At 45.6% G+C, this 27,372-nt stretch overlaps 1 protein-coding gene across 1 annotated transcript; it reads left to right on the plus strand.

The window, feature by feature from the left end:
• Positions 1–324: 324 nt before the first annotated feature.
• On the plus strand, positions 325–26,775 carry TOB2 (transducer of ERBB2, 2). The gene is made up of 2 exons (XM_088468086.1): positions 325–555; positions 22,648–26,775. The coding sequence occupies exon 2, from the start codon at positions 22,653–22,655 to the stop codon at positions 23,547–23,549; it is 897 nt and encodes a 298-aa protein (XP_088324212.1). The 5' UTR covers positions 325–555; positions 22,648–22,652; the 3' UTR covers positions 23,550–26,775.
• The last annotated feature ends 597 nt before the right edge of the window (positions 26,776–27,372 follow it).

The raw sequence follows: 27,372 nt of genomic DNA on the forward strand, positions 1-27,372 counted from the left end.
CACTCTGCACAGTATATTGATTAAGGCAGTTATATACCAAATGTTTAAACACTTCAGAGCTATGGAAATATGTACTTCCAATATAGATTGGTATTTCACAAATCCAAATTAGATTACACAAATGTTCATTGTTTACTGACATTCCGATAGTATGTTGTGTAGCCATAAATGTTATTACACTGGTCTAGGATCCCCTTTTATAAGTAAGTAATATTGAAACAGTTAAGCTTGCAGGGGAAGCTTCTGAATATAGATCCGTCAACTCCTCTCCCAAGCCTCAGCACCCTGGGTGTGTGTGAATGTGGGATTCCTCCGCAGGGTTGCTAAGGGTGAAACTTTTCCCCTGACTTCCCTCACTTTGGGCCAGGAGGAGGGAGGCTGCGGGATCCCAGCGGACTCAGTGACCCCCCCTCCCCGAAATAGCACCCTACAAAAAAACGAGGGGACCCCCTATAAAGAACAATCCAAGCACTTTCTACACCACCACCTCCTCCTGCTGCTCCCAAAGCACAGCCAGCCCCAATCCCAGGATTCTGACACACAACTACCGACCAAGTAAGGATCTCTTCTATAAGAAACATGACTATGGGATATTTGTTTTCTTTTTCTCTCTCTCTAAAACGATGCTTTATCGAAATGTGGCAAAACTTGCTTTTGGTAATGTGTTCCTTAAAGTTGCAGTGGGGTGCATTTATCTGTAAGAACTGCATAATGCCAAATAGAGATATATGTGTATATATATATATATAAAAAATATCTTACACACCATGGTTGTAGGACGATGTGAGTAGTGAGGTGCAGAAGCATGACTTGTATCCAGCATATTGTTATGTTGTATTACTAATGGTAGCCCCTTCAGTGTACCCAATTAAGGTGTTCTTCTACACTGGGCTGTAATGCCCTGCTCATTGCTAGTACAGGATCCTTTTATAATATAACAGATAACTATACAGGGTTTCCCAGTTAGTACTATGCAGGTTGCCTCTTAATCAAAACTAAATATATTACATTTAAGATTGCAAATAGCACTAGTGTTTGTATCATGCTGTAATGTGGGATGGCATATAATCTCCACCTCTCTGTACCCAGAATTGTATATACATATATCTTACTGATGTGTGTTCTCCTGTGCACCATTTTAAACGAGATATGATGGCGTGGCAGATGGATTAAGAATTAAACCCTTTGCACAATAACTAATTGACATTTTGAGAAATCTAACATGGATTAGCTGTGCACATATAATCAGTACTAGGTTGTATGTTTTTTTTTTTTTTTCCTTAGTTTTCTGGATCTAATATGGCTGCCTGTGAGGGAGCAGCTGTTTATTACAATTTCCCTACCAAAGGCCTGGGCTTCAATGCTGAAGGGTTTGGTGACCCTTTTTTTGATCAGTGAACTTTGGACAGTCATACATACATACTACACCAGCATATGTGTTTAATCTAGCATATTAACATATTTTTTTAAATAATCTGATGTTAGGTGCTAAAAGCTTGTGTACCATCTCATATAAAACCCTGGATCATGTTTGGTAGGTATACCGTTGTGATCAAGATTATTGCGTGTTGGCTCAAACCCTTTGTTTATAGTTTTGTAGGTCCTTCTTAAAGCCAGCATTAATACCATTCGCAAGATGGTATAAAAGTATGATATTCTAGAATACCATTCGCAAGATGGTATAAAAGTATGATATTCTAGAAATCTCATTTACCTTTTTTATCTTTCATGGTATAATATGACAGAGGCAAATATACGGTGTTAGATTTCCATTTTTAGAATTCTTTAGCCAGTTTATATAAAAAAATGTTTAGCTTTCTTTGGAGGTGTCTGGAAGAAGCAGACATTTTACCACTAGAAATATGATCGGACACTGTACAATCTGATGTTAGCAGATGGGGGTCAACTGTTCTGTGGTATCTGGTATTTGTGTCTTATAACTTGTATTTAGTTGTGTCAGCTGCGACACATGTATGTAAATATAGGATTGCACTATTCACATCAAATCTGTTATTTATATATTTAACGGTAACCAGAGATGTTTGCTTCCTCTGGTAGGTGCAAAAACCTGTTTTGGAAGCAGTCAGAATTCTCTGCTACATGTAGTCTGGCTGTGTGTGGTCATAGGCTACAATTAAGATGATTTGGTTTGTGATAAATACTAGTAATCAGTTTTAGGCACAAACATACATTGCTAGTAGAACAAAAAGGGCACTAAATCCTAGGAATACAGATCCAGGAGTACAAGGTTATTGGCCTCCTCCCTCTCACCTTGTTTAATGTGTAAACAGCCATTTAATGTCAGCTGCTCCAGCCCTTTAAACATGCAGTGAAGGCGGCCTGTGATTGGTTGGTCCTCTCCACACCCGCCTGACATGTCCATCTAGAATGTTTTCCTTGTTGTTTTAACCCCTTTGCAGACACAGTACACTCTTCCTATCTGCTAGTAAAAGGGTTAATGAGACCTGGAATCTAAAAATGGATATGACACCTGACCTTCTACTCTGAAAATAAATAGTTGTGTTTAATTTTAAATTTTTTTCCCCAGAGTTTTAATTTTTTTTTTTTTTTTTTACTGTTATGTTGTCTTTTTCTATAGCCAATTAAAAATGTTTTTCCTTTTTTAATGGCTGCTAAAATTCTATGTACTTGACAACTTCAACATGTGTTCACAAAATAACTCTGAAAATTAATGTCAAACTATAGTATAAAATGATAATACAAAAGTGGACTGATATTTGTTATATATGCTTGTCAATGGGCAGCACAGATAGTGTAATGGTTAGCATTACTGCCTCACAGCGCTGAGGTTGTGGGTTCGTTTCTCACTATGGCCCTAACTGTGTGGAGTTTGTGTATTCTCCTTGTGCTTGCGTGGGTTTCCTCCGGGTGCTCTGGTTTTCTCCCACACTCCAAAAATATACTGGTAGGTTAAGTGGCCCCCAACAAAAATTAACGTGTGGGGTAGGGAATATGGATTGTAAGTGCCACTGGGGCAGGGACTGATGTGAATGGCCGGATATTCTCTGTAAAGCGCTGCAGAATGTGTGCGCTATATAAATAACTGGTAATAAATAAATAAAATATACTGGTATAACTTTTTTTTTATTTTTTTGTTTATAAAAAAAAAAAACATTTTTGCTTAACTGGTATGACTGGAGAGGGGGATGATATGTGCTAGAGAAAGTTATTACTCGGGATACACAGTCCAACAAACCAGTCTAAAGGTGGAGAAGCACAAGTTATTCTTCACCAGCCCAGCTGCAGATTAACTTGTTTAATTGCATTAACATTTTCATGGAAGGATAGATACAGCCAAAATCCTAAAATCCAGTTAAACCAGAGCTCCACATGGAAATGCAAATTAATAGCTATGGGTGTTATTCAATTGTTTTGCCCCCTTACACGCCTAACAGAATCTATTCAATTGTTGCTCCTGTCTGGCGCGATTAGCTGCCGGCGCACCATTTCAGTCCGCAGGGAAATGGATGAAAAGTGACAAGTTTGGGTGCCCAAACAGCACTTTGGATGGAGGTAGTCGTTTTACGCGGCTAAACCCGACCACTATGGGCGCGATCAACGCCATAATGGGGGGCATCAATTGATTAGCGCCCTGCGATCTCCTGTCACATTAGACGGAAGATCCACACCACGAAAACGATTGAATACTGCCCTATGTTGAATCACTGTATCATGCCAAGTGAATCAACAGAGTTTAATGTTCCTAGGTGATTGGAACATTTATAAATGCAGCGAAGGGATGGCTCAAGAGTAATAAAATAAAAAGTTTTAAAAGAAATCCTTGCCCAGATGTAAGCACATGATGCGTGTATTTATCTCCTGCCCACAATGAAAATATATATACTGTGTGGGGGTAGCTACATCTGCAGTCTAACCAGAATATGTGGAGTTTTGCCACAAACTACAGGTTCTTCCAGCTGTTGCTACCAGTTTATGGAAAGGCCTAGTCTCCCTTCACGCTTGTTGGCATTGATGTGTTGGAGGCTAGCCTTGTGTCAGGATGCCCTCCATTGTTTGGCGATTATCCAATGTGTGTGCTCAGCATTTGATGTGCCTGTGTCCCTCTGCTTAGGCTTGCAATTCTCGTAAAGTGTCTAAACTCTTGGTTGAAGCACCCAAACGCCAGATATTTCATGAATTTCTTCTCACCATCTCAGGACGGTGGAAACAGAAATCTGGGCAGCTGCGGCACTCGTGCCAACTCACAGCAACATTACTAACTGGCGTGAGTGTTATGGCTGCACTAACTGCCGTTAGGGTGGCTCAGACCTCATGAGGCCATGGACCCCAGTTGTCAAAAAGGCACCATGCAAGCTGGCGGTGGTTCCATAATTGTGTTCACGTGGCATGGGTCCGTCTGAAAATTGCATTGACCAGTAAATGCTATGTTACATTGCTTGATAACCTTCATGGACTTCATGTACCTCTGCTATGATGGAATATTCCAGCAGGATAATGCACCAGAGTCATCTGTCCCAAGTTGTGCAGAATTGGTTCGAGGAGCATTCTGGGGAGTTCTGACGAATGGTGTGGCCACCACGTTCTCCCCTACATCTAATATGCTCGATAGGGGTGAAGTCCATTCGCACCCAAGATCCTGCACCTACAAATTTCAGGGAGCTGTGGGAAGCTGTCGAGATGGCATGGGTACAATCTCTCCAGAGGTCTTCCATCCACTTGTGGAATCGATGTCATGTTGAGTTTCTGCACTTTGTCAGGCTAGAGAGGGTTTTATACTATACTAGGCATCTATCCATGACTTGTAGCACTTGAGTGTGGGGTTTTTTTTTTTTTTTTAAAACCAAGTGTTCCCGCTAGGCTATTTTAGCAGGGTGCTATGTCCTGACCGAATTTTTGAGTACGAAATGAGTCCTGTCCTATTAGCAGCGGCTCTCTAAAGCAGCCTGCCCTGAGCCTTCCCCACCCGTGGTTCACAATGTCCCACAGGTGGGAAAAGTTGCGGTGACTGATTACTGCCGGGTGAATAGACGACGTCCGCATGCGCACGGCTTCTTTTCACTGTGAGGGGAGAGCTTGGGGGAAGCGAAGCATCTGAGAGCTGGGCATGCCCACAAGTGTGATGAATTGGGGGCGTTCCACAAGGACACTCCCCCTTTGCATAGGATGCACTGGCATAGCTGTGGCCAAAATGTTGCTGATATCTTTGGCTATGCACATCTGTGTTGGAGTGCCCTGCATATTTATACTATTGACTTCTCTGGCACCCTAATTGAGGTACCTGCTTAGCAGAGTGTCAAACTACTATTCTCTTTCTAATGGGCATGCCAAAAAATACTTTAATCTCTCTTGCTGAGTAACCCTCTGTTATATTAGTTTTCCTATAAATACGTTGTGATTCTAGTCAATGGTGGTGTTGTCATGCTTTGGCCGGTATCCTATTGGCTGCGGTACCACTGACTGGGATATCCAATTAGCCCCGAAATTTCTTTTCATGAAAATGGTTTTAATTGGAGATATATATCTCTCTCTTTTTTTTTTTTCCCATGAAAAAAATGTTTGTGGCTAATAGGATACTGGCCTTTGGGAGAGGTTTCCACTTACTGTATATAGGTTAACAGTGACCATTGGAAATTGCATTTTTCACGCATTAAATATGCACTACCACCTATGGAAAATATTTTTAGTAATGTGTTTGGGTGGGGGAGGATGTGTTGCTATTTAAATGTTTTGCCTGGCTCCTGCTGGGCATCTATATGAATAGGCACCCCACGGAACAATTCAATTGTTTCTCCATTTTGGCACCCGTTAGTATTTAACGTGGCTAAAAGCACCTGGGTTTAGCTGCACAAACCGGCTAAGCCCATCTAAAGAAGTGGTTAGGGTGCCCAAAACAACGGATTTTGCATACACTTCTTCTCCCATGGCAAGACATACCGACCAAAGAATTTACAGCCATGATCTGATGGACCCCCTCCTCCTAATCTTTGTGCATCTTCCCAATATGCTGCTTGTTGCTGTATAAATTATAGTTTGTCTGGTGTGTTTTTTTTGTTTTTTTTTTGGGGTCCTTCTCCTTATCTTCCTTAAATGGAGAACTCCAGTATTTTGCAATGTGTGTAAAACCTTCAACAGAGCGAAAGTGGAGAAGTTGCTCTTAGCAGCCAATCACCTTCTAGCTGTCATTTAGCACAGTCTATAAAATAAGTTGTTTTGGTTGCTAAGGGCAACTTCTCCACTTTGTCTCTTGAATGTTTGGTACATCTCCCCTTGTTCTTTTACACATTGGTCCAGCTTTCAGTGTACCTGAGATGAGGCACCATTATTACGTATAGGGAAGTCATCCCTTAGTTATTGTCATGTAAATAACCCCCTTCCTGATGTCTAGGAGGACAGGCATCAATGTAAATTTTAGGTCTTATAAACAAATTAGGAAATATGTTTCTAGAAAAGAAATTGTGGTGGAAGAATTGGAAAGCCAGATTGAGCAATTTGGATATCACACACTGTTGCAATAAGAGCAATGATAGGCTCAGGAGAGTACAAGCAGAAAACTGCTAGTCAAAGGCTTACGGTGGGAGTAATTGCTTAGCATCGGGCAATTTACCCATCCTTGCAGTGCTAATTGAAACGACCACTGTGTTTTATTTAGTTTTAGCAGGCATTTTGTATATATTATATATTTTTTTTATTTTGCGAATGACTTGTGTTCCGAGTACATAGAAGACTAGCACTTCTGCCAGGCTGTTTTTGTCTGATTTCAAAATGGCAAAATACGCCCTGCTCTTATGGCGGCACCCTGCTGAAACAGCCTGCCAGGTGCCGTCCCCACCTAGTGGCCACAGTGTCCTGCGGGTGGGATAAGTTGCGGTGCAGCAGTCACTGCTGGTGAATAGATGTCGTGTGCATCTTTTTACAGTGAGTGAGGAGCTTGGAGACAGCCCAGCATGATAAGGACACACCCTCTTCTCGTGGTCATGCCCACTTTTCAGTCATGGTGCACGCACTAGTGACCTTTTTACGGTTTGCCGCCCTGCCCAGCGCCGGAACCTAGAATAATCCAGAGAAGAATGTTTCCAAGAATTTCTTTCGAAATTGGATGGTAAAGCTATGTATGTTTCCATGGGCATTTTGCCATTTAAACAGGTAGCCGGAGATGCTGATATGAAATCTTCCTGTGAGAGGACCTCAATATGATCATGGTGGGGGTACTCGAAAGCTGAACAAAAGTCCCTGTTTGATAAGCAGGGCACCCTTGAAGTTGATATGGGTAACTTCTCCACTTGGTACATCTCCCCTTTAATGGTGCATACACACGGTCAGATTTGATGAGTGATTTCCGACTATTAAAATGAATTAAATCGTTAAAATCTGACTGCAAAAACGTCAGATTTCAGAGATCGTTATCTGAATCGCTCGTCAATGCATGCCCACATGTCACATATATGAATGATTTTTACAATCCTTATCGTTCAGATCTGACACACAATCTGACCGTGTATGCACCATTACTCTTTAAATGTGCATTAAGACAAATCCTTTAGGCCAGTTTCAGACTAAACTCTTTTATCCGGACGGCAAATTAAATGGAAGTTTTTTTTTTTTGCTGTACAGTATGTTTAGTCAAGCATGTAAATACATGGATGCTTTCAGACGACACGAACACGTCACTATCGCCGTGTTACAGCCGTGAATAACCACCGACAAGGACAGCTACCGTCCACGGTTTGTGTTTAAAGATTTAAAAGAGATTCAAACACATGGCAAAAACATCACACACTGCACAAAGTGTGTGTGTGTCCAGTTTGTTTTGCTGTCCGGATAAAACAGTCTGAAACTGGCCTATGGCTTGCTTGAGTCTGATTTATTTATCAGTGTAGAATAATTAAGTGGAAGCTGGAATATACTGCCAAAGAATGAATAAATGTGTATCTAGACCAGTGGTTCCTAACTACAGCCCTTAAGAACCCCCAAAACGTCTTCAGGATTTCTGTCTTGGAAGTAGGTAGTATAAATACTTACACATCAAAATAAATTTGAAATTAAAAGCTCAATTTCTACTTCAGGGTCCTTAGGGTCCACAGGGAAGTACCTTGGGGTATAGGTGGTGGTTGGGGACCAATCCAGGCACCACGCAATTAAATTCTAAGAGCCTCCCAGGGTGCACCAGGCTCCCTTCCTATTTTCCCCCCCCCCCCCCCCCCTTCCGGCCAAGGCACCTTCAGTTTTCGTAAGTGCCCGAGCCGGGTGCTGCATGCAAGGGGGGCTGATAACAGCCCCCGAAGATCTGTGATGTGGACAGTCCAGCGGACGTCCACCACCGCGCTGGTGCCGAGACCCCAGAACTGATTTGGGGATCTCGGCGGGCTTCCAGGGTTCTTACTAGCAGGGACCCCGGAGGATCCCTGACTGTGCCAGGCTTACGGGAGTAGCGGATGCCCGTGGTGGGTTTCCGCCATTACACAATCTTTTCCCCAGGGCTGGGGGCTCCCTAGGGAAGTGGCCTGTAGTAAAGCCAGGCACTGAGTCCTGCGCTGCCACTAGACCACCAGGGACAGCGGGCCGGAGCATGGCAGCGGTACCACTCTTGCGTCCCTGGGGTTAACTGCAGGCCGGGGGAGGAGTCCTTCCCTCCCCGCTGCTTAGCCCATTTACACAGCATGGTCTGTGCGGCGGCTCCTCCCTTCTGAGCTCCGGCGGCCATCTTTGGAGTCTCAGCCAGCAGTGGAGCCGGGTCCCCTCCTACATGCCTCTCCCTCATAGGCGGGGTAGAAGTGCAGATAAAGCGCTTGTCCTACCAGGTACAGAGCCTGTGTAGTTGACAAGAAGCTCTATTAGAACAGGTTGTTCTCAGTTGTATGTGATTTATGCTACTGCTGTCTGCCTGTTTCTTTTCACTGTCAGCCATTTTAACTGTCCCTGTTTTTCACTGAAAAAGACTCTTACAGTACAGGTGCTGTTTGGGGGAGGGTTATATTGTGCATAGATTGTGGTCTGTGCCTAAGGGCGGAATTCAATTGATTATTCCCCCCTTCGCACCCGACGGAGCTATTCTATTGTTGCTCCTGTCGGGTGCGATCAGCTGCTAGCGCTCAATTTCAGCTCGCAGCCCCAGAGGGGTGCTGGCTGAAATCGGCAAAGTGTCCTGTTTGGGCGCCCAAACGGCACTTTTCGCGATCGCGCCCAGCACTTTGTTCGGGGTTAGCCGTTTTACGTGGCTAAACCCGACCACTTTGGGTGCGATCAGCGTGAAACGCTGGCACAATTGAATAGCGGCCCGCGATCTCCTGTCACTTTAGACGGGAGATGCGGGCTGCGAAATCAATTGAATTCCGCCCTAAGTGTCACATACACTGTATATCATGTTCGGTAGTGACTAATCTGTGCAGCTTGCTGCACCTGTCCTGATTTCCTGCATTAGATGTAAGGCAGAAATTGAGGAGGAAGAGGCTGATGGGGGAGGCTTATGTGCTACATGTACGTTCCTAGGCCCTTCTCAGGTTCCCTGTGCTCCTCAGGAGCCCCCTTGGGCCTGTTTGGCACAGGCTATTACAGTCCTGGCAGGGTGTCTATCGGCCCCACATGTGTACCCTCCCATAGGATTTGCACAGCAGCCGATGGTACCGGCCCCCTATGGCTCAGATGGTGGTGGCACAGGGCCACCCTCAACCTGTGTCTCAAGCATCCTCTGAGCTTAGCTGGGTGAACCATTGCCTTACAGGGTTAATATCCTTGCAGAGAGTTCAAAGGAATCCCCGCCTAGGCCTGCAAAGCAGCCATTATTGTCATCCCAGTCTACTCATTACGACGATGATGATGACATGACGTCAGATGATGGGGAAATTCTAGATCCATCTGATACTGATCTTCCTACCAAGGTGGTGTGTGTGTATATATGTGTGTATATATATATATATATATATAATGTGTGTGTGTGTGTGTGTGGTCTGTGAAGTCATGGTGATTGAAGACAAGGCTTATGATGAAAATAAGCTGACGTATGCTCATTTTAGAAATGTTTAAAGGAAACATTGCAGTAGTGCTTTTATCTGGTCAGTTAGTAGATCATCTGGAGGAGACATGGAAAGCTGCTGGGAAGAGATTTCAACCTCAGAAGTGTTTGGCTTATGCCTACCCTTTTGTGGAGAATTAAATTTCTAAGTGGGAATCTCCTCCACGTGGATTCTCATGTGACACGTCTAGTGAAGAGTGCGACCCTGCCTATGCTGTCCATGTTTTCTCTGAGGGATTCTACGGACTGTGTAATGTGGAGGTATGTCTGAAGTCCATTTACTCTCTCGCTGGAGGGGTCGCGAGACCTATGGTTGTGTGCTGGGTGGCCAGAGCCATGAAAAAATGGGCTAATGCCTTGGAAGAATCCCTGTCTTTTGGGGCTACCAGTGAGCAATTCGTACTGATAAGCAGCTGAATCCCGGAGATTGCCTATGTCAATGAGGCAGCTTTGGATGGGAACCTACTTCCAGGATTTGTACGGCAGCGGTATCCGCTTGTCGTTCTTTGTGGCTACGCTCTTGGAGAGCACATGCAGATTCCAAGAAGGACTTGGAATGTCTTCCGTACAATGGTCAGGTACTGTTCGGTCCGGCCTTGGATAAGATTGTGGATACGTTGGCGGCAGTAAAATCTGCGTGCTTGCCTTCGGCTCCGACTACTTCTGGGTCATGGACTTCGTCCATTCTATCCTATCTGCCTCTGGGTAAGTCCAGAGGTGCAGTCCTTTCCGAGGCCTTCAGGAAACAAGAAGACCACTAAGCCTAGGAAACTGGCTTGGAGCACCAGCCGCCAAGCCTGATGACAAGCCTTCAGCTTGACGTGACGGGCCTACCCTTGGGGAACCCATTGTGGGAGGCTGACTTCAATTAGCCCAGTGTTGGTGTCAGACCACCACGGAGGCTTTGGGTAAGGGAAGTGGTCTCTCACGGGCATGCCCTCTCCTTCTGCAGAAGGCTTCCCCATCAGTTCTTTACCACGGACCTTCATTCAAATCCTGTGAAGGCTCTGGAAATTCACAAGGTAGTACGATCTATGCTCCAGGAAGGGGTTATAGTACCGGTCCCGTTACCCCAAAGGGGGACTGGTTGTTATTCCAACCTCTTTCTGGTGCAAAAGCCAAACTGATCGTATCGGCCTATACTTAACCCAAAGTCTCTAAACAGATATTTGAGTGTGCCTCGGTTCAGGATGGAAACCCTGTGTTCCATTTATTTTAGCTATGGAACCTGGGGATTTTATGGTGTCTCTGGATATCCAGGATGCATACCTGCATCTCCCGATACCAACATCTCATCCGCGATTCCTCAAGTTTGCGGTAGCGAACCAACATTATCAGTTTCAGGCATTACCCGCGGTGGGACCCTGCTGAAACATGGTCCAGAGTCCCCAGGCAGGGGGCTCCCTGGGGACTGGCTGCAGTGTGGAGCCAGGTACCTAACCTGCACTTCCACTACCCCCCTGGGACAGCGGACCGCGGTTGAGCGGTAGCGCTGTGGCGTCCCAGGGGTTAATTGCATGCCAGGGGAGTGCGCCTTCCCTGTAGCACAGCTGGTGCCTCTCCCGCTGCACACAGCCCTCTCTGCACTGTGCTGGCTGGCCCTGTGGCAGCGCTCCTCCCCCAGGCCGGCCTCCTCTATGCTCCTCGGTGGCCATCTTTACAAGCGCATGGTGAACGCTGCTGGAAGCTTGGAAGCGGTGGCATCGCGGTCTGGGTCCCCCGGCATACCTCTCCTCCGTTTGGTTCAGGTCTGTGTATGCAGCGCTGTGTCCTACCAGGCTCTGTGTCTGCGTAGTTGATTATCAGCGCTGTTAGTGCAGGAATTGATTTTATTTGCATTGTATGTGACTTCTGCTAGCGCTGCTGCCTGTACTTTCATTTTCTACTGTCAGCCTTTTCACTGTCCCTGATCCTTTTTCTGCTAAAGCCCTTGCGGTGCGGTGATTGCAGGGTGGTCTCACACTATACTACGAGTATCAGTGAGAGGGGTCACATACTTACCATCATGTCTGAGAGTGACTTTCCTCTCCAGCTTTTGTGTACTACGTGCAAGGTACCTATAGCAGAGGGGGAAGGTAGCTATGTCGGCAGTGGTATTTATTGGCGCGGCCAATTACTGTTAAGGCCCCGGTACAGGAGCCGCCCTGGGCTTGTTTCGCCAAAGCGCTTACAACCCTCGTGGGCCAGTTAGCTCCGCAGCCTGCGTTCTCACAGATGGGTTTGTCCCAGCAGTCGGTGGTGTCGTCACCCATGCAGGGTTTCCCGAGACAATTGATGGTACCACACAGTCTCCCTATTTCCCCTCCCCAAGTCTCTCAGGAGCCTGCGTGGGTTAATTCTCTGACCATTCTGTACAGCACTTGTCGGACGTGTTACAAGGGGAGTCTGTGTTGAGGCCGCATAAGCGGTCGGTGGCGTGTCTGTCCGCTCCTTATGAGGATGACGACGTGACGTCCGATGATGGGGAGATTCTGGATCTTTCGGACCAGGAACCTCTCCGTACTAAAGAGTCGGACGCTAGGTCCAAGGTTTATATTCCTGGACTTATTCGGGCAGTCCGCACAGCTTTAGTGATCGAGGATGAAAATCCTCCGGTGTCAAAATCTAAATATGCCTTTTTTTAAGAATATTAAGGGTGACGCCACAGTGTTTCCTCTTTCGGGTCAGTTAGTGGACCATTTAGAGGAGGCGTGGAAACATCCAGGCAAACGGTATCAGCCTCAGAGGCGCCTGGCGGTGGCTTATCCGTTTGCGGATAATTATTTTTCTAAGTGGGAATGACCTCCACAGGTGGGTTCCCATGTGACACGCCTAGTCCGCAGTGCCAAATTGCCCATGCCCTTCATGTCTTCCTTTTGAAGGATGCTACGGACCGCAAGGTAGAGATTTGCCTAAAGTCCGTTTATTCTCATGCGGGGGGGGCAGCTAGGCCGGCTATGGCCATTTGTTGGGTAGCCAGAGGTGTGGAGCGCTGGGCTGATGATTTGGAGGCGTCTTTCGATTCCGACTGTTCGGCTGAACAGACCCAGTTGATAGGCAATCTCCGGGACTCGGCCACTTATATCAATGAGGCGGCCTTGGATATCAGTACCCTGGCATCTCTGATTTCTTCGGCTGTCGCTGCTCGTCGCACCTTATGGTTGCGTTCTTGGAAGGCGGACACTGATTCCAAGAAGGGCTTGGAAGCTTTGCCTTTCAATGGAGGAGTCCTCTTTGGTCCGGATCTGGACAAAATCGTAGCCACGCTGGCGGCAGCCAAATCGGCATGTCTTCAGTCTGCTGCAGTGCCTTCCAGTTCAGGTACGTCATCCTTTCGGCCTTACAGGGTAGGCCTAAGACGCAGTGTTTTTCCAGACAGGCTGGCCCCAAAAAAACGGCCAAGCCCAGGAAACAGGCGTGGAGTACCAGACGTCCGTCCCTAAGCCCGATGACAAGCCTACGGCCTGACGGTCCGGGCCTCCCTTTAGGGGATCCCAAAGTGGGAGGCCGCCTGCTGCAGTTCGCCCAGTGTTGGTCGGTTACCACGACAGACACTTGGGTTCTCGAGGGGGTTTCTCACGGGTACGCCCTCTCCTTTCGGCACAGGCCCCCGTCTTGATTCTTCACCACGGGTCTTCCATCAGACCGGAACAAAGCCGTGGAACTGCGGAAGGTTTTGCACACTATGCTCCAGGCTGGAGTTATAGTGCCTGTTCCATTCTCCCAGAGGGGCCAGGGTTTCTATTCCAATCTGTTTTTGGTGCAGAAACCCAATGGGTCGTATCGTCCGATCCTCAACCTCAAAGCACTCAAGTCTTTGCGGGTGCTGAGGTTTCGGATGGAGACCCTACGGTCCATCATTCTGGGGATTACATGGTGTCGTTGGACATACAGGACGCTTACCTGTATGTCCCTATTCTTTTACGCCATCAACAGTTCCTCAGGTTTGCAATCCGCAACGACCACTTTCAGTTCCGGGCGTTACCTTTTGGGCTGGCGACAGCACCACGTGTATTCACAAAGGTGATGGCGGTCATGGCGGCTGCTGGGAGTCCGCATGTTACTGTACTTGGACAACCTTCTGTTGGTGGCAGGATCTCCAGAGCTCCTTCTACGCCACTTGGACCTGACCATTGCGGTACTGCAACGGCACGGCTGGTTGATAAACTGGCAGAAGTCCACCCTGATGCCGTCTCAGAGGATTCTGCACCTCGGAGCCTTATTGGACTCCGGACAGCAAAGGATCTTTGTGACTGGGGAAAAGATCTCTGCCTTACAGTTGAGGGTGCGCAGTTGTCTGCAGAATCGCTGTGTGTCTCTGCACTCAGCGATGAGGTTACTGGGCTCCATGGTGTCGGTATTCGACATGGTGGAATATGCCCAGTTTCACTCCAGCCCTCTGCAGCAAATCCCAGACGATGGTGCTCACTCCAGAGGTTCGCCTGTCCCTAGCCTGGTGGTTGCAGACGACCCATCTCAACAGGGGTTGTCCGTTCTGGGTGGCGAATTGGGTCCTGTTGACAACGGACGCCAGTCTGCGAGGCTGGGGAGCAGTCATGGGTCCACACTTGTTCCAGGGCAGGTGGACTCGGGCGGAAACAGAGCTTCCAATAAACCTCTTGGAGCTCCGCGCGGTATTCAATGCTCTCCAGCAGGCACATCGGGTTCTCCAAGGTCACCCAGTGCAGGTCCAGTCGGACAACGCTACCACCGTGGCCTACATAAATCGGCAAGGAGGAACCCGAAGTCGGGCAGCTCTCGTAGAGGTGTCCCGAATCCTGGTTTGGGCGGAGCACAATCTCCCGGCCATATCAGCAGTCTTCATCCCGGGAGTCCTAAACTGGGAGGCAGACTTTCTCAGTTGCCAGGACGTCATCCGGGGGAATGGTCTCTGCACCAGGACGTCTTTCAACTTGTGGTGGACAGGTGGGGTCTTCCAGAGATCGACCTCATGGCGTCACGGCACAACAACAAGTTGCCGGTGTACGGGTCTCGCACAAGAGACGAAAAGGCGTCTCTGGTGGATGCTCTGTCCGTTCCGGTGGACGTTCCGGTTTGCTTATCTGTTTCCTCCGTTTTCCCTTCTTCCACGGGTAATCCGGAAATTCAAACAGGAAGGAGGGACGCTCCTGTTGATAGCTCCCGCGTGGCCCCGGAGGCACTGGTTCTCAGACCTCCAGGGACTGTCCGTGGATATTCCTCTGCGGTTGCCGTTACGTCCGGACCTCCTGTCACAGGGTCCTTGTCTTCACCCGGACCTCACTCGGCTGTCTTTGACGGCGTGGCTGTTGAGACGGCCATGTTAAGGTCCAGGGGGTTTTCCAGCTCTGTAGTCCAAACAATGCTAAGGGCTCGGAAACCATCCTCTGCAAGGATATACCATCGTGTGTAGCATACGTTCTTCCAGTGGTGTCGGTCGAGAGGTTATGCTCCTTGGGAGTTCCGTCTGTCTAGAGTGTTAGCTTTCCTACAGGCGGGACTGGACCATGGGCTTCGCCTTGCGTCTCTGAAGATGCAGGTGTCTGCCCTGTCCGTCTGGTTCCATCGTAGAATTGCTGCAATCCCTGATGTGCGCATCTTTATGCAAGGTGTTCTCAGATTTCAGCCACCTTTTGTTCCACCAGTGGCGCCTTGGGATTTAGCTGTGGTCCTGAGGGCTCTCCAGGGACCGCCGTTTCAACCACTGGGCTCAGTGGACCTCAAATGGCTGACGGCTAAAACTATTTTCCTTCTGGCCATTGCTTCGGCCAGACGTGTTTCTGACTTAGGGGCTCTCTCTTGTAGACCCCCTTTTCTGATTTTTCATAGGAACAGGGTGGTGCTGGGCACTCGTCCTGGTTTCCTTCTCAAAGTTGTTTCGAGTTTCCACATCAACGAGGAAATCGTTGTCGGCTTTTAACTCTCCTGATCTTTCAGTGGGTGAGGCCACTTTGGATGTTGTGCGGGCCTTAAGGATTTATGTTGACCGCACTTCTTCGTTTAGGAAGTCGGACGCCTTGTTTGTCCTCTATGGCTTCCGTAAAAAGGGTTGGCCTGCTTCAAAGCAGACTTTGGCAGGCTGGATTCGTATGGCCATTTCAGAAGCTTATCTTCATGAAGGCATTCCGGTTCCTTCCTCTGTGAGGGCTCATTCCACTAGGTTTGTGGGTCCTTCGTGGGCTGCCCGACGTGCCTCTGCAGTTCAGATCTGCCAGGCTGCCACATGGTCCTCGGTCCATACCTTTGTGAGGTATTGCGTGTTTGACACCTTTGCCTCTCAGGATGCTTCCTTTGGGCAGCGGACCCTGATGTAGAAAATAGGAGATATGGTAAGAACTTACCTTTTATCTCTCTTTCTACGAAGTCCATAGGGTTCCACAGGTGGGTGGGTGTGTGTGTGTGTGTGTGTGTGTGTGTGTGTGTGTCATATTTTATTTTTTATTTTTTTCTCTTCCTTCTCCTCCAGCCTATGGCTTGGTACGTAACTGAGATGGCTTGGGGGCGGGATATAGGAGGGGGACCCTAGTGCATCCTGGGAGGCTGAAAACGTAACTATGGTGCCCGATGCCTGACATCATCACCTATACCCCAAGGTGGAACCCTATGGACTTCGTAGAAATAGAGATAACAAAGGTAAGTTCTTACCACATCTCCTATTATTGTTAGCAGGGTCTCCAGAGGTATTTCACCACCACCACCTACAACTGACTATATCTGTGTTGCAGAATCACGGCTGGCTGATTAATTGGAAGAAGTCATCCCTAACTCCTTATCGGAGGATGCTCCATCTCTGAGCACTGCTGGATACTCTGCAACAGCGGATCTTTTTGACGGATGAAAAGATCTGTGTTGCAGACAAGAATTTGCACTTGCCTGCGGGACCGCAGAGTGTCAATCCACTCTGCAATGCGGTTACTGGGGTCCATGGTGTCGACGTTCGACATTGTGGTGTATGCCCAGTTCCACTCAAGGCCACTTCAGAAGTTAATCCTCTCCAGCTGGGATGGGTTGCCTCTTCGGCTAAAGACTCAGATGCTAGTGCTTTCTCCGGAAGTACGTCTGTCTCTGGCCAGGTGGCTACAGACGTCTCATCTCAACAAGGGACTCGCCTTCTGGATCTCTGATTGGGTCCTTCTGACGATGGACACCTGTCTCCATGGGGTGGGGTGCTGTGACAGGTCCACACAAGTTTCAGGGCCGGTGGACTCTGGCATAGTCTGCTCTTCCGATCAACATATTGGAACTTCGAGCAGTCTTCCGAGCTCTACAACAAGCAAGACTTTCTCCAGGGGAACCATGTGCAGATTCAGTTAGACAACGCCACGACGGTGGCTTACATAAATCATCGAGGAAGAACTTTGAAGTCAGGCGGCTCTGAAAGAAGTATCTCGCATTCTGACTTGGGCGGATGGCAATCTACCAGCCATCTCTGCAGTGTTCATTCCAGGAGTGCTCAACTCCTCATGGCCTCCAGACACAACCGCAAGCTGAGGGCATACGGATCCCGAACAAGAGACGCAGAGGCTCTCCTTTGTAGATGCTCTGTCGGTACGGTGGACCTTCCAGTTCGCGTATCTGTTTCCTCTGTTCTCCCTTCTTCCTCGGGAGCTTCGATAGTTTAAGCAACACGGAGGCATGATCCTGCTGGTGGCTCCAGCGTGGCCCAGACGTCACTGGTACTCCAGATCTTCTGAGTCTCTCCATCGACACTCCGTGGTCGCTTCCTCAGCGTGCGGACCTGTTGTCTGAGGGTCCATGTCTTTACCCGGATCTGGGTCGTCTGTCTTTGACGGCGTGGCTCTTGAAACATCCCTCGAGGTCAAAAGGTTTTTCTAGCTCTGGTGAATACCATGCTCATGGCTAGGAAGCCGGCTTTGGCCAGGATTTACCACAGGGTCTGGCACACCTATTTTGAATGGTGCCGACCTAGGGGGTACGATCCTCTGGTGTTTCGGATTTGCAGAGTCCTAGCCTTTTTTCAGGTGGCCTTGGATCACAGTCTGCACCTTGTCTCTTTTGAAGGTGCAGGTTTCTGCTTTCAGTGTAGTTTCAGCATCGGATTGCCCCTCTTGCTGATGTTCACACCTTTTATGCAAGGGGTCGTTTGCATATAGCCTCCCTTTGTCCCTCCGTTGGATCCTTGGGTTTTGACTGTGGTTCTGAAGGCCCTTCAAGGTCCCCCATTTGAACCACTGGGCTCAGTGGACCTCAAATGGCTTACAGCTAAGGTTGTTTTTCTTTTGGCTATTGCTTCTGCCAGAAGAGTGTCAGATCTGGGGCCTCTTTCCTGTCCCCCCCCCCCCCCCCCCCCCTATTTGATTTTTCATGAGGATAGGCGGTTCTTCGGACTCTCCCTGGTTGTCTCCCTAAGGTGGTATCCAGTTTCCACATTAATGAGGAGATCATTGTTCCGGCCTTTCACTTCTCCAGGTTTGTCGGTGGGTGAGGCCACGTTGGATGTGGTTTGTGATCTTCGCATTTATGTGGAGCGCAAATGTTCTTTCCGGAAATCGGATTGCTTGTTTAGTACGGTTTCCACAAAAAGGGTTGGCCGGCCAATAAGCAAACTTTGGCCCATTTGGATTCGCTTGGCGATTTCTGAGGCCTATGTTCATGAGAGCATTCCTGTTCCGCCCTTTGTCACTGCTCATTCTACGAGGTCTGTGGGTCCCTCGTGGGCAGCTTGGCGTGGTGCCTCAACTGTTCAGCTGTGTAAGGCGGCCAAGTGGTCTTCGGTTCAGACCTTTTGTGAGGTATTATGCTTCCGATTCCTTCGCCTCTCAGGCTGCTTCCTTCGGATGGCAGATTCTCCTTTCTGCACAGGAGCGTCCCCGCCCTTGAAGGATACTGCTTTGGGACATCCCCAAGGTACTTCCCTGTGGACCCTAAGGACCCTGAAGTAGAAAAACAAGAGATGGTAAGAACTTGCCTTGGTTATCTCTGTTTCTACGAGGTCCTTGGGGTCCACAGGGCGCCCACCCTGACACCATGTGCTTCAGAAGGGGCTTGTTCTGGTCGCCAGTTTTTCTGTCTCCTTTCTGTGAGTATGAGATTCTTGTGCATGCAGGACTTTCTCCTTTTCTCTTTCTCCTCCTCTGGCTTGGTACGTAACTGAAGGTGCCTTTGCCAGGGGGTTGGGGTATAGAAGGGAGCCCGGTGCATCCTGGGAGGCTCTAAGAATTTAACTGCAAGGTGCCCGGATTGGTCCCCAACCACCTATACCCCAAGGTACTTCCCCGTGGACCCTAAGGACCTCGTAGAAACAGATAACCAAGGTAAGTTCTTACCATATCTCTTTGTTTGTTTGACATTAAATTATATGTAGGGATATTAAAATAAAGCATTATAGTAACTTGCTGAACTAGACTTCGACAAAATGACGTACTGACAGATGAACTGAATGTATATAAATGTAGGGTTATACTCCTAGACAGTGGTAATGTTAGTCACGTAAATTAATATAATTGGCTGGTGGGATGACTGAGATGAACAAAGATTTTGGGATTACTAATGGAAAGCTAGTGGAAGCACATAGAGCCATGTAGTGGTTGCAAAGGGAAATAAAATCCTGGGATGTATAAATGGAGATAATGATATGATGTAATTATAACTATAAGTCACTAGTTATTCTTGTCTTGAATATTAGGTAATGTTTTGGGTGCTACATTATAAAATGGGTGTAGGAAAACTAGGGAGGTAGGCAACCACCTTAATAAAGGTTGTTATAAAAAGATTAGAAAATCTGTATGTAGTTGGCATCCCGACGGTCAGGCTGCCAGCGCCGGAATCCCGGTAACAATCAGAACCCCGAGCGCTGACATCCCGACAGTAAGTATTAGTGTTTGGGATAGGTAATAGCGGGATGTTTAGTTAGGCTGGGGGGGTGCTGGGTTGGGCTGTAAGGGGGCAGGGGTTTAGATTTAGGCTGTAGGAGGGGAGGGTTAGGTTTAAGCTGCGGGGAGGCGGGGGGTGTTAGGTTTTGGTATAGGGTTAAATTACTTACTTACAGGTGTCTGTATTTTAAACAAGTCTGCATTCTGAGCATCAGTATTGTGTGCGCCGTGATCTAGGATTCTTTATACTGCTTTAGAGGTGACAATATGTATACATATATTCCAGGTCCGTACAATGATTTGTCTAACACAGTAGTTTCTAAGCCTCAGGTTTTCCCAACATGTCATGTTTTGAGGATTTCTGTCTGTGGAAGCAGGTGGGATTATTACTGACTCTGCAAATTGTATTTACTCACCAGTGCAGGAAATTCATAAAACATGACTTGTTGGTGGTACTTGAAGACTGGAGTTGAGAACCCCTGGTCTAACAAACTTTCCATGCCAAGAAATAAATATACAGAGGACAAGGGGCATTCTCCCATTTGGAAAATACTTTTTTTTTTTTTTTTCTTCTACCATAATTGTAGAACAGGGGATCTTAGTGTGTAAGCTCTATTGCGCGTGCACACTGGTCGTTCATTGCATTCGTCCCATGCTGCACAGCAGATGGGACGATGCAATGAATGATGCCATGCTAATGATTCATGGAACGATATGTCACACTGTCATGCACCGGTTCATATAGTGTGTACGTCACACATGATATATCGTTCCATTGTGTCATGCCGTCACTGGGTTCACACATCGTATAGTGTGTAACCAGCCTTAGTTTTGCCTTCCTCTGGTTCAGTGCAGTTGCACTTTTATTAACAAAAACCCGATCTATGAGGAGCGATTCAATTCAGCGCAATGCTAAATAGACCCAGGAGGAAGGTTCCCGGAGCTGTTTAGTTCTACTACAAGATTTCTGCTCGCACCCTCCTGAGGGTGCGAGTAGAAATGAGTCTTAAGTGCCGGCTGCGATGCTGTTTTTTGGCTTAGGGCGGCGCTAATGGCCTTGCGGCTGGCACGTTAGCCGGGGAATGCCTGTTACCGTAAACACCCAGTATGTCCTCTCCTTTCCTGTTTTTAGAAATGTGTGTTTTAAAAGGAGAAAAAGACTTGTGGGTGGGGTTGTATATTAATTACATTTCTTTTATTAATTTGATTGCGTTCTCGCATAACTAGGGTCCTCTTTACCATTTTCGTGATTATTCAATTAATTTGCGGGTCTTTTTCCTCCCAGGCTAATGCTGAGCATACAATGTTCAATTATCAGGCTGATCAGCCGATAATTATCTGATTTGGTCGATTTTATTAAGCCGTGTCTTGCCGTAACCAGTCAGTATTTATGGGGCATGTCCGATGACTAGTTGGCTGCTTCTGGCACTGTATGCGCTACTGCCTGGCCTGCATTTCCCCGTTTTCTTCACAGGAGCAGAACGGGAAAATGTTTCCCCAACATGGGAGCAATGCAGATATCGTGGCCATACACTGTAAAATCATCTGTGTATTGGCATGATATCTGCTGGTTTCAGGCTTTCAGATAAAATGTCTGTCATTTGCAATAAACTTGAGATTTGAAATAATTGCAGCCTCTGGGCTAGTCACAGGAAGTATTTGAATAGCTCCCAGGCACATAGACCTGTCCTGACACTTATTGGTGAATGCGATGTTTAATTATGCCAGGAATGAGTTACTGGAGCTAATCAATTGGCCACACTGTTAACATCGACTAGAGAACTTCTGCTTGCACACTCCTGAGGTGCGAACAGAAATCTGACTAAGCTAGTGCTGTGATCCTGGCTTCGGGCTTGGCGCTTGCGCTAACAGGATCATGGCCAACAGTTAAGTTGGAGAATGCAGGTTACCACAACTAAACAATGGGCGTTAGGCCCAATCTGCCAATAATCATGTGATCGGGCTGCTAATTAGTGTATTGCCGTGACAGCTCAATATCGGTCTGTTGGACATGCAAAACCGTCCAGCATGTCCGATAGATCCGATAATTGGTCTGCCGCATCTGGTAGTGTATACGCTGCCATGGCTGACAACCAGACATTTCCCCTGTTACTTCTCAGGGGAGCAACAGGGAAATGTATCCTCCCCAGGGGAGGAACGCAGACATCATGGCCATACACTTGTGAAATATCAGTGTATGGCCACAATATCAGATGGGGTTTCATGCTGTCAGTTAAAATGCCTGACAGATAAAAGGTCTGTCGATCTGTCAGTGTAAAATAAATAACGTAATCCAATAATGTGTTTTTAACTTTTTCCAAACCCAATACATTTGTGCTCCATTCGCTAAGTTAGTCGTTTTCAACTGTAATCCTTAAGTACCGCAGGTTATGTTTTTAGGATTTCTATCTGTGGTAACAGGTGGCTTAATTATTAACTCAAAATAGATTAACTTGCCTGTGCATGATTAAAGAAATCAAGATAATACCTGCCGGGTATACTTGAGGATTGGAGTTTGAAAACCACTGTTCCATTATTTGTAGCATTTCTGCAAAGGTGGCTTTTGAATGTCTCATTTGAGGCTCAAATTTTACTTTGTCACATAGCTTCACAATAACAGTCTTTTGGGAATTGTATGGATGTGAGAGGGTTATAATACATGTTGTTGGAGTACTGTTTTGTTGAAAGAAAAGTAACTTTCATGTGGTCTAGTGTACATTTGCATAAGGAATTTTTTCAGTGGTTTGAATTAATAAAAAATATTGTATATTTGTAAATATGAATGATTATTTATAAATGGTAAATTTATGGTGTAGTAACCCAGATACTATGTTCTGTAATTTGTTTTTCTGCATTTTCTTACAGAGAATATGCATCTGGAGATCAAGGTCGCTCTGAATTTTATTATTTCATATCTGTACAATAAGCTTCCGAGGCGAAGAGCTGACCTGTTTGGAGAAGAATTAGAGAGGCTTTTAAAAGGCAAATATGAAGGTCACTGGTACCCAGAAAAACCACTGAAGGGATCCGGCTATCGTTGCGTTCACATTGGAGAAACTGTTGATCCAGTGGTAGAGCAGGCAGCACGCAGGAGTGGACTCAACATAGAAGATGTAAGAGCAAATGTACCTGAAGAGCTGAGTGTGTGGATTGATCCATTCGAAGTCTCTTACCAAATTGGGGAGAAAGGAACAGTAAAAGTATTGTACCTGGAAGACGTTGAGAACAGCACAGAGCTAGACAAGGAGATCAAGAGTAGTTTCAATCCTGAGGCACAAGCATTCATACCAATAACGACCCAAGAGACCTCCCTGTCTAACTCCCCATCTCCATCCTTTGGCCAGTCTCCAAGCCCCACTTTTATCCCTCGTGCCACCCAGCCCATTACCTTCACTACTGCCACATTTGCAGCCACCAAGTTTGGCTCAACCAAGATGAAGAAAGGTGGACAGCGCATGGCAAGATCACCCACCAATAACCTGGCGAAGCACAAGGGTCTCTCTTTGTCAATGCATTCACTAAACTTCAGTCCTGCCCAGGGGGCTCCATCCCAGCTTTCTCCAAATGCCAAGGAGTTCGTCTTCAGTGGACCACCAGGGCTGTTTTTTGATGGTGATGGCCAGAACCTTCCAAGCCCTGGCCAATTTGCTTCTCCCTTCAACACTGGGAACAGCCTGTTCAATGAGAAATCTCCTTTTGTTGATGGATTGAACTTCAGCCTTCCCTACCCAAGCCAACCTTTCCAGCCTGTTGTCCTGGCTAATTGAGGTTCTTGAAGAATTTCTTCCTCATGGATTTTTTTTGTTTTGAAGACCCAGAATAAAAAAAGAAAAAGGAAAATTTAATTTTGATTTATGAAATATGGTAATGCAAGCAAGAATATTACTGGGAGACAAAGTACTTGGTTTTCATTGCTACTGGACACTTGTGAAGTTCTTACCTTTTTACAAAAAGATGAATATATACATGAAATACAGATCTGGAGGGAGATTCTATGGAGAACTATAAAATTTTTAATATATTTTTTTTTCTTCATTGGATGCATTGGAATATTTTCATTCACTTTTGGGGTTCCCTCCCACATGTGCCCAAAAGAGGAATGAAAAAAATGTTTTTGGCTTATATTGGTCTGCATGGGCATATCAGAATAGCTATGGCAGAATTGCCACACTAACAAAGTGAACCTGGTACATTTAGCAGCTTGGTACAATCTTACATCCTTTACAACATCATCCTCTGCCAGCCTGGAAGAACAACTTGTCTCACATTTTGAAAACCATTTTATTTTTATATATTTATGTATGTTTCCCTTCTGTTGCTGCAATTCTTTATTGCCATTGTCTGTTCACACTATTTACCCTTTACCCTTCTTGCACTTCATGTTTACCTAGAGCATTCTCTAATGTGTAGATTTGTGGGCTTTCTTTATTTCTCTTAAGAATATATTATCCAGATTTTTTTATTTATTCAATTATCCCTACCTTTTGTGTGTGGGGGGGTGGTTTTTTTTTTTTTTTTATATTACTGTCGCCCCCACGCCACAATCTTCCCTTACCTGTTGCTCCATCTCAGTCATGCATGTAAACTTCAATCCAGAGAAGAGATTGCATCTTCAAGGAATTCTTATTTTGTCTCTTTTAATGTAGGACTCGTTTGTTATACAAAAAACCATACAAGTATAATACGGATCATCTGTTAGTCCTGTATATACTGCACTGCCTCCAATCTCTATGCAGATGGTGATTAGTCTGGATTAGTCTGACAGGCTTAGGCAAGTTACTGCTTTTACACCTCAAGTCCCAGCATTCCCTGCCACCATGGGATATCTATTTCTATAGCATCAACAAGGCAACACATTATCTACCTCCGGTTAACAGTCTATGAGGTAGTTAACATTTTGTTTTTGTTTTTTTTTAAATTGATTTTCTATGTTTAAGGTCAACCTTTAGTGGAGCTGTCACTAATTAAATGTGTCCTTCACATAAAACCAATCCCTACTCCCACCTTCCCTAAGCAGAAGGCTGGTTCTCACTGTGGGATATATTTTTTTTTTTCATCCTGCCCCTATAATGTTGCTGCAAGGAAAAAACAAAGCATAACTCTGAAAGATCTGTGTCTCTGCTTTAAGTAAAGGAGGTGAATCCAGCAGGGAGGGGGGGCACAGTTAACCACAACTTTACTAAAAATGGTATTGTCCTTTTAAGTGTAGCATGCTAATAAAGCAGCAGTTATAAGCCGTAATTGGCTACTTGCTATCTGACTTATGAAGGCACTTCTAATATAATGCAGAGCGATTTTTTTTTTCTTCATTCTTGTACTATAATACATCTACTGTCATAGGATCTAGTTTATCAAACCGGCAACATAAGGCCAATATTCATATTTCTCCGAATCCCTTAGAAAAATCACAAACTGGGAACTCCACTTCCCAGTTCTACTTTTAAGGTGGGATTTAAAGCAGAACTTCTTTCTCTGCTAAGCAGTATTAAAATCACCTGAGCCCCTTACGCTAACCTTTATACAGGGATTTCCTGTGTTCAAAAATGTTGTTTTTCTTATGCCTTCTGACCTCTTCAGAAAAGGCATATTTAGGTATATGTAAAACTCGCATTATTGCAGGGCCAAAATGTTGGTATTGGGTAAAGAAAAAAGATAATATATTAACAAATGTTTTATATTATATCTATATTTTTAAAGCGGTTTATAAATCCATTTTTTATTTATTTTATTTTTTAAGACTTTTTGGAACAAGCCTTCCAAGGATCAGTAATGTTCTATATATTAATTAACTAAAAAAAAAAAAAAAGACAAAAAAAAAAAAAGATTAAATATATATAGCGCGCGCCCAGTGTCTTTATAAAGGTGTCATTGATACCAACAGTGAGGGTCACTAACCAGATTAATACAAGGTTGACAACTGTCAGTGTTGGATTTTTGAAATAAAGAGCTTGTGTTTTTAGAAGCCTGAGGGTCCTTCCTTTTTCAATCATGACATTTGGAAAAGCTCCTTTTTGATCAGTATCAACTACAAAAATGTCTGTATTAGACAACAGAGTAAAATGTGGGAAACACTGGGGTGGTCTTTCAGAACATGAATTACTCTATATCCACAGGGATGATTGACAATGTGTGTTGATGTCTTTGGCAGTTTTTCTTTTGGCTCCCATGTGAATAAGGAATATAGAAATAAAATCTGTCCCATCAAGACCTGGTCTTGGGAAGCCTTGCTTTTTAACCCATTGAGCTTTATAACATACACACATTTGCTGCACAATTCCCAAACTTTAATCAAAAATTATTTGTTGAACTGTTCTGTAAGGTTTCCAAACCCATCCATAATGTCATAGTATAAGCTGCAGTTGCATGGAGCTATATCGATTGTGTGGCACATACATCCCCAACCAGCCTATTATGTATGTGTACTCACCATGACAACTTAGCTGTCTACAGACTTTTTTTTTTTTTTTTTGAAAGCAGATGGTTTACACTCTTGTCCATCCACTGATCTTGATTATACGTCAACTATAGAATGTATGAAAAATTTCATACTTAAGCAGTTATTTATTTCTCAATTGCTCTGTGTGACAGATATATTTTTCCTCTGAAAGTTGTGATCAGTGTAGTGTCCATCATTTGTAATCTAAGGGCTCTTACACAAAGGTGTTGAACCATAGACATACCATTAGCAGAATGTCAGACCCTGTTCTCAGTTTCCCTACAGCATAGTGTCACACTCTGCTCCATTATATGTAACTGTGTTAATGCTTCAGAGTTCTTCAGGCTAAGTGAATGTTTTCCAGAATGTATCCGTGTAGAGCGGGTCATTTAAACTCTCGTGTAAGAAGCCTAATAAAAAGAATAACTCATTATTTTTATTTTTTTTATTATTCTAACCTGAAGCAGTAGTGTGCTTCATGAAATGCTTATATGATCATGTCTGCAGCAAAATATAAGTGAAAAAGAAATGAATAAATAAAAAAAAAAACTATAAAATACTCTGGAGCATACATGCCTACTCTCCTGGGAGTCTCCCAAATATCGGGCGCTCCCGGCCCCCCGGAAAAGTAGGCTAATCTCCTGACTGCCGTAAACGCCCTCCCCTGCAGTGGGGCTGGCTGGTGACTCGATTCGCGCTGAATCGCAACATCGTGGCTTTGCAATGCTATTAGGCTCGACATTGTGACAAGGGGGTGGGGCCACAATGACAATCAAGTGGCCACGCCCCTGCTCCCGCCCCCATATGTCATCGCCTGGCCATGCCCCCTGCTGTATACAGACATTTAGCTCCCTCCTGGAAGGATGGAGCTGAATGTCAGCAAGTATGCTCTGGAGTGGTCATAGACATACATGTCCCTACTTGCACAGAACCTCCATGCCCCTTACTGATTGTTGTGAGCCCAGCAACTTGTTGCACTTATAATATTGCTTTTGGTAACAACTAATGTAGGTTAATAAAGAATCTCCAATATATATATATATTTTTATATATTTGCTTCTGAAGTCACTTTCAATCTGATCAAATTAGTGGTCACATATTAGTTGAGAGATTTCTGTCTTAAACCTTCTAGGCTGTAAAAGCAAAAGGGAAAA

Source organism: Taudactylus pleione, unplaced genomic scaffold, assembly GCF_031769625.1.
Source record: "Taudactylus pleione unplaced genomic scaffold, aTauple2 ptg000080l, whole genome shotgun sequence".
Taxonomy (NCBI): Eukaryota; Metazoa; Chordata; class Amphibia; order Anura; family Myobatrachidae; genus Taudactylus; species Taudactylus pleione.

Coding starts and splice junctions, on each gene's coding strand:
- TOB2 (XM_088468086.1), top strand. CDS start 22,653: ATGCATCTGGAGATCAAGGTCGCTCTGAATTTTATTATTTCATATCTG.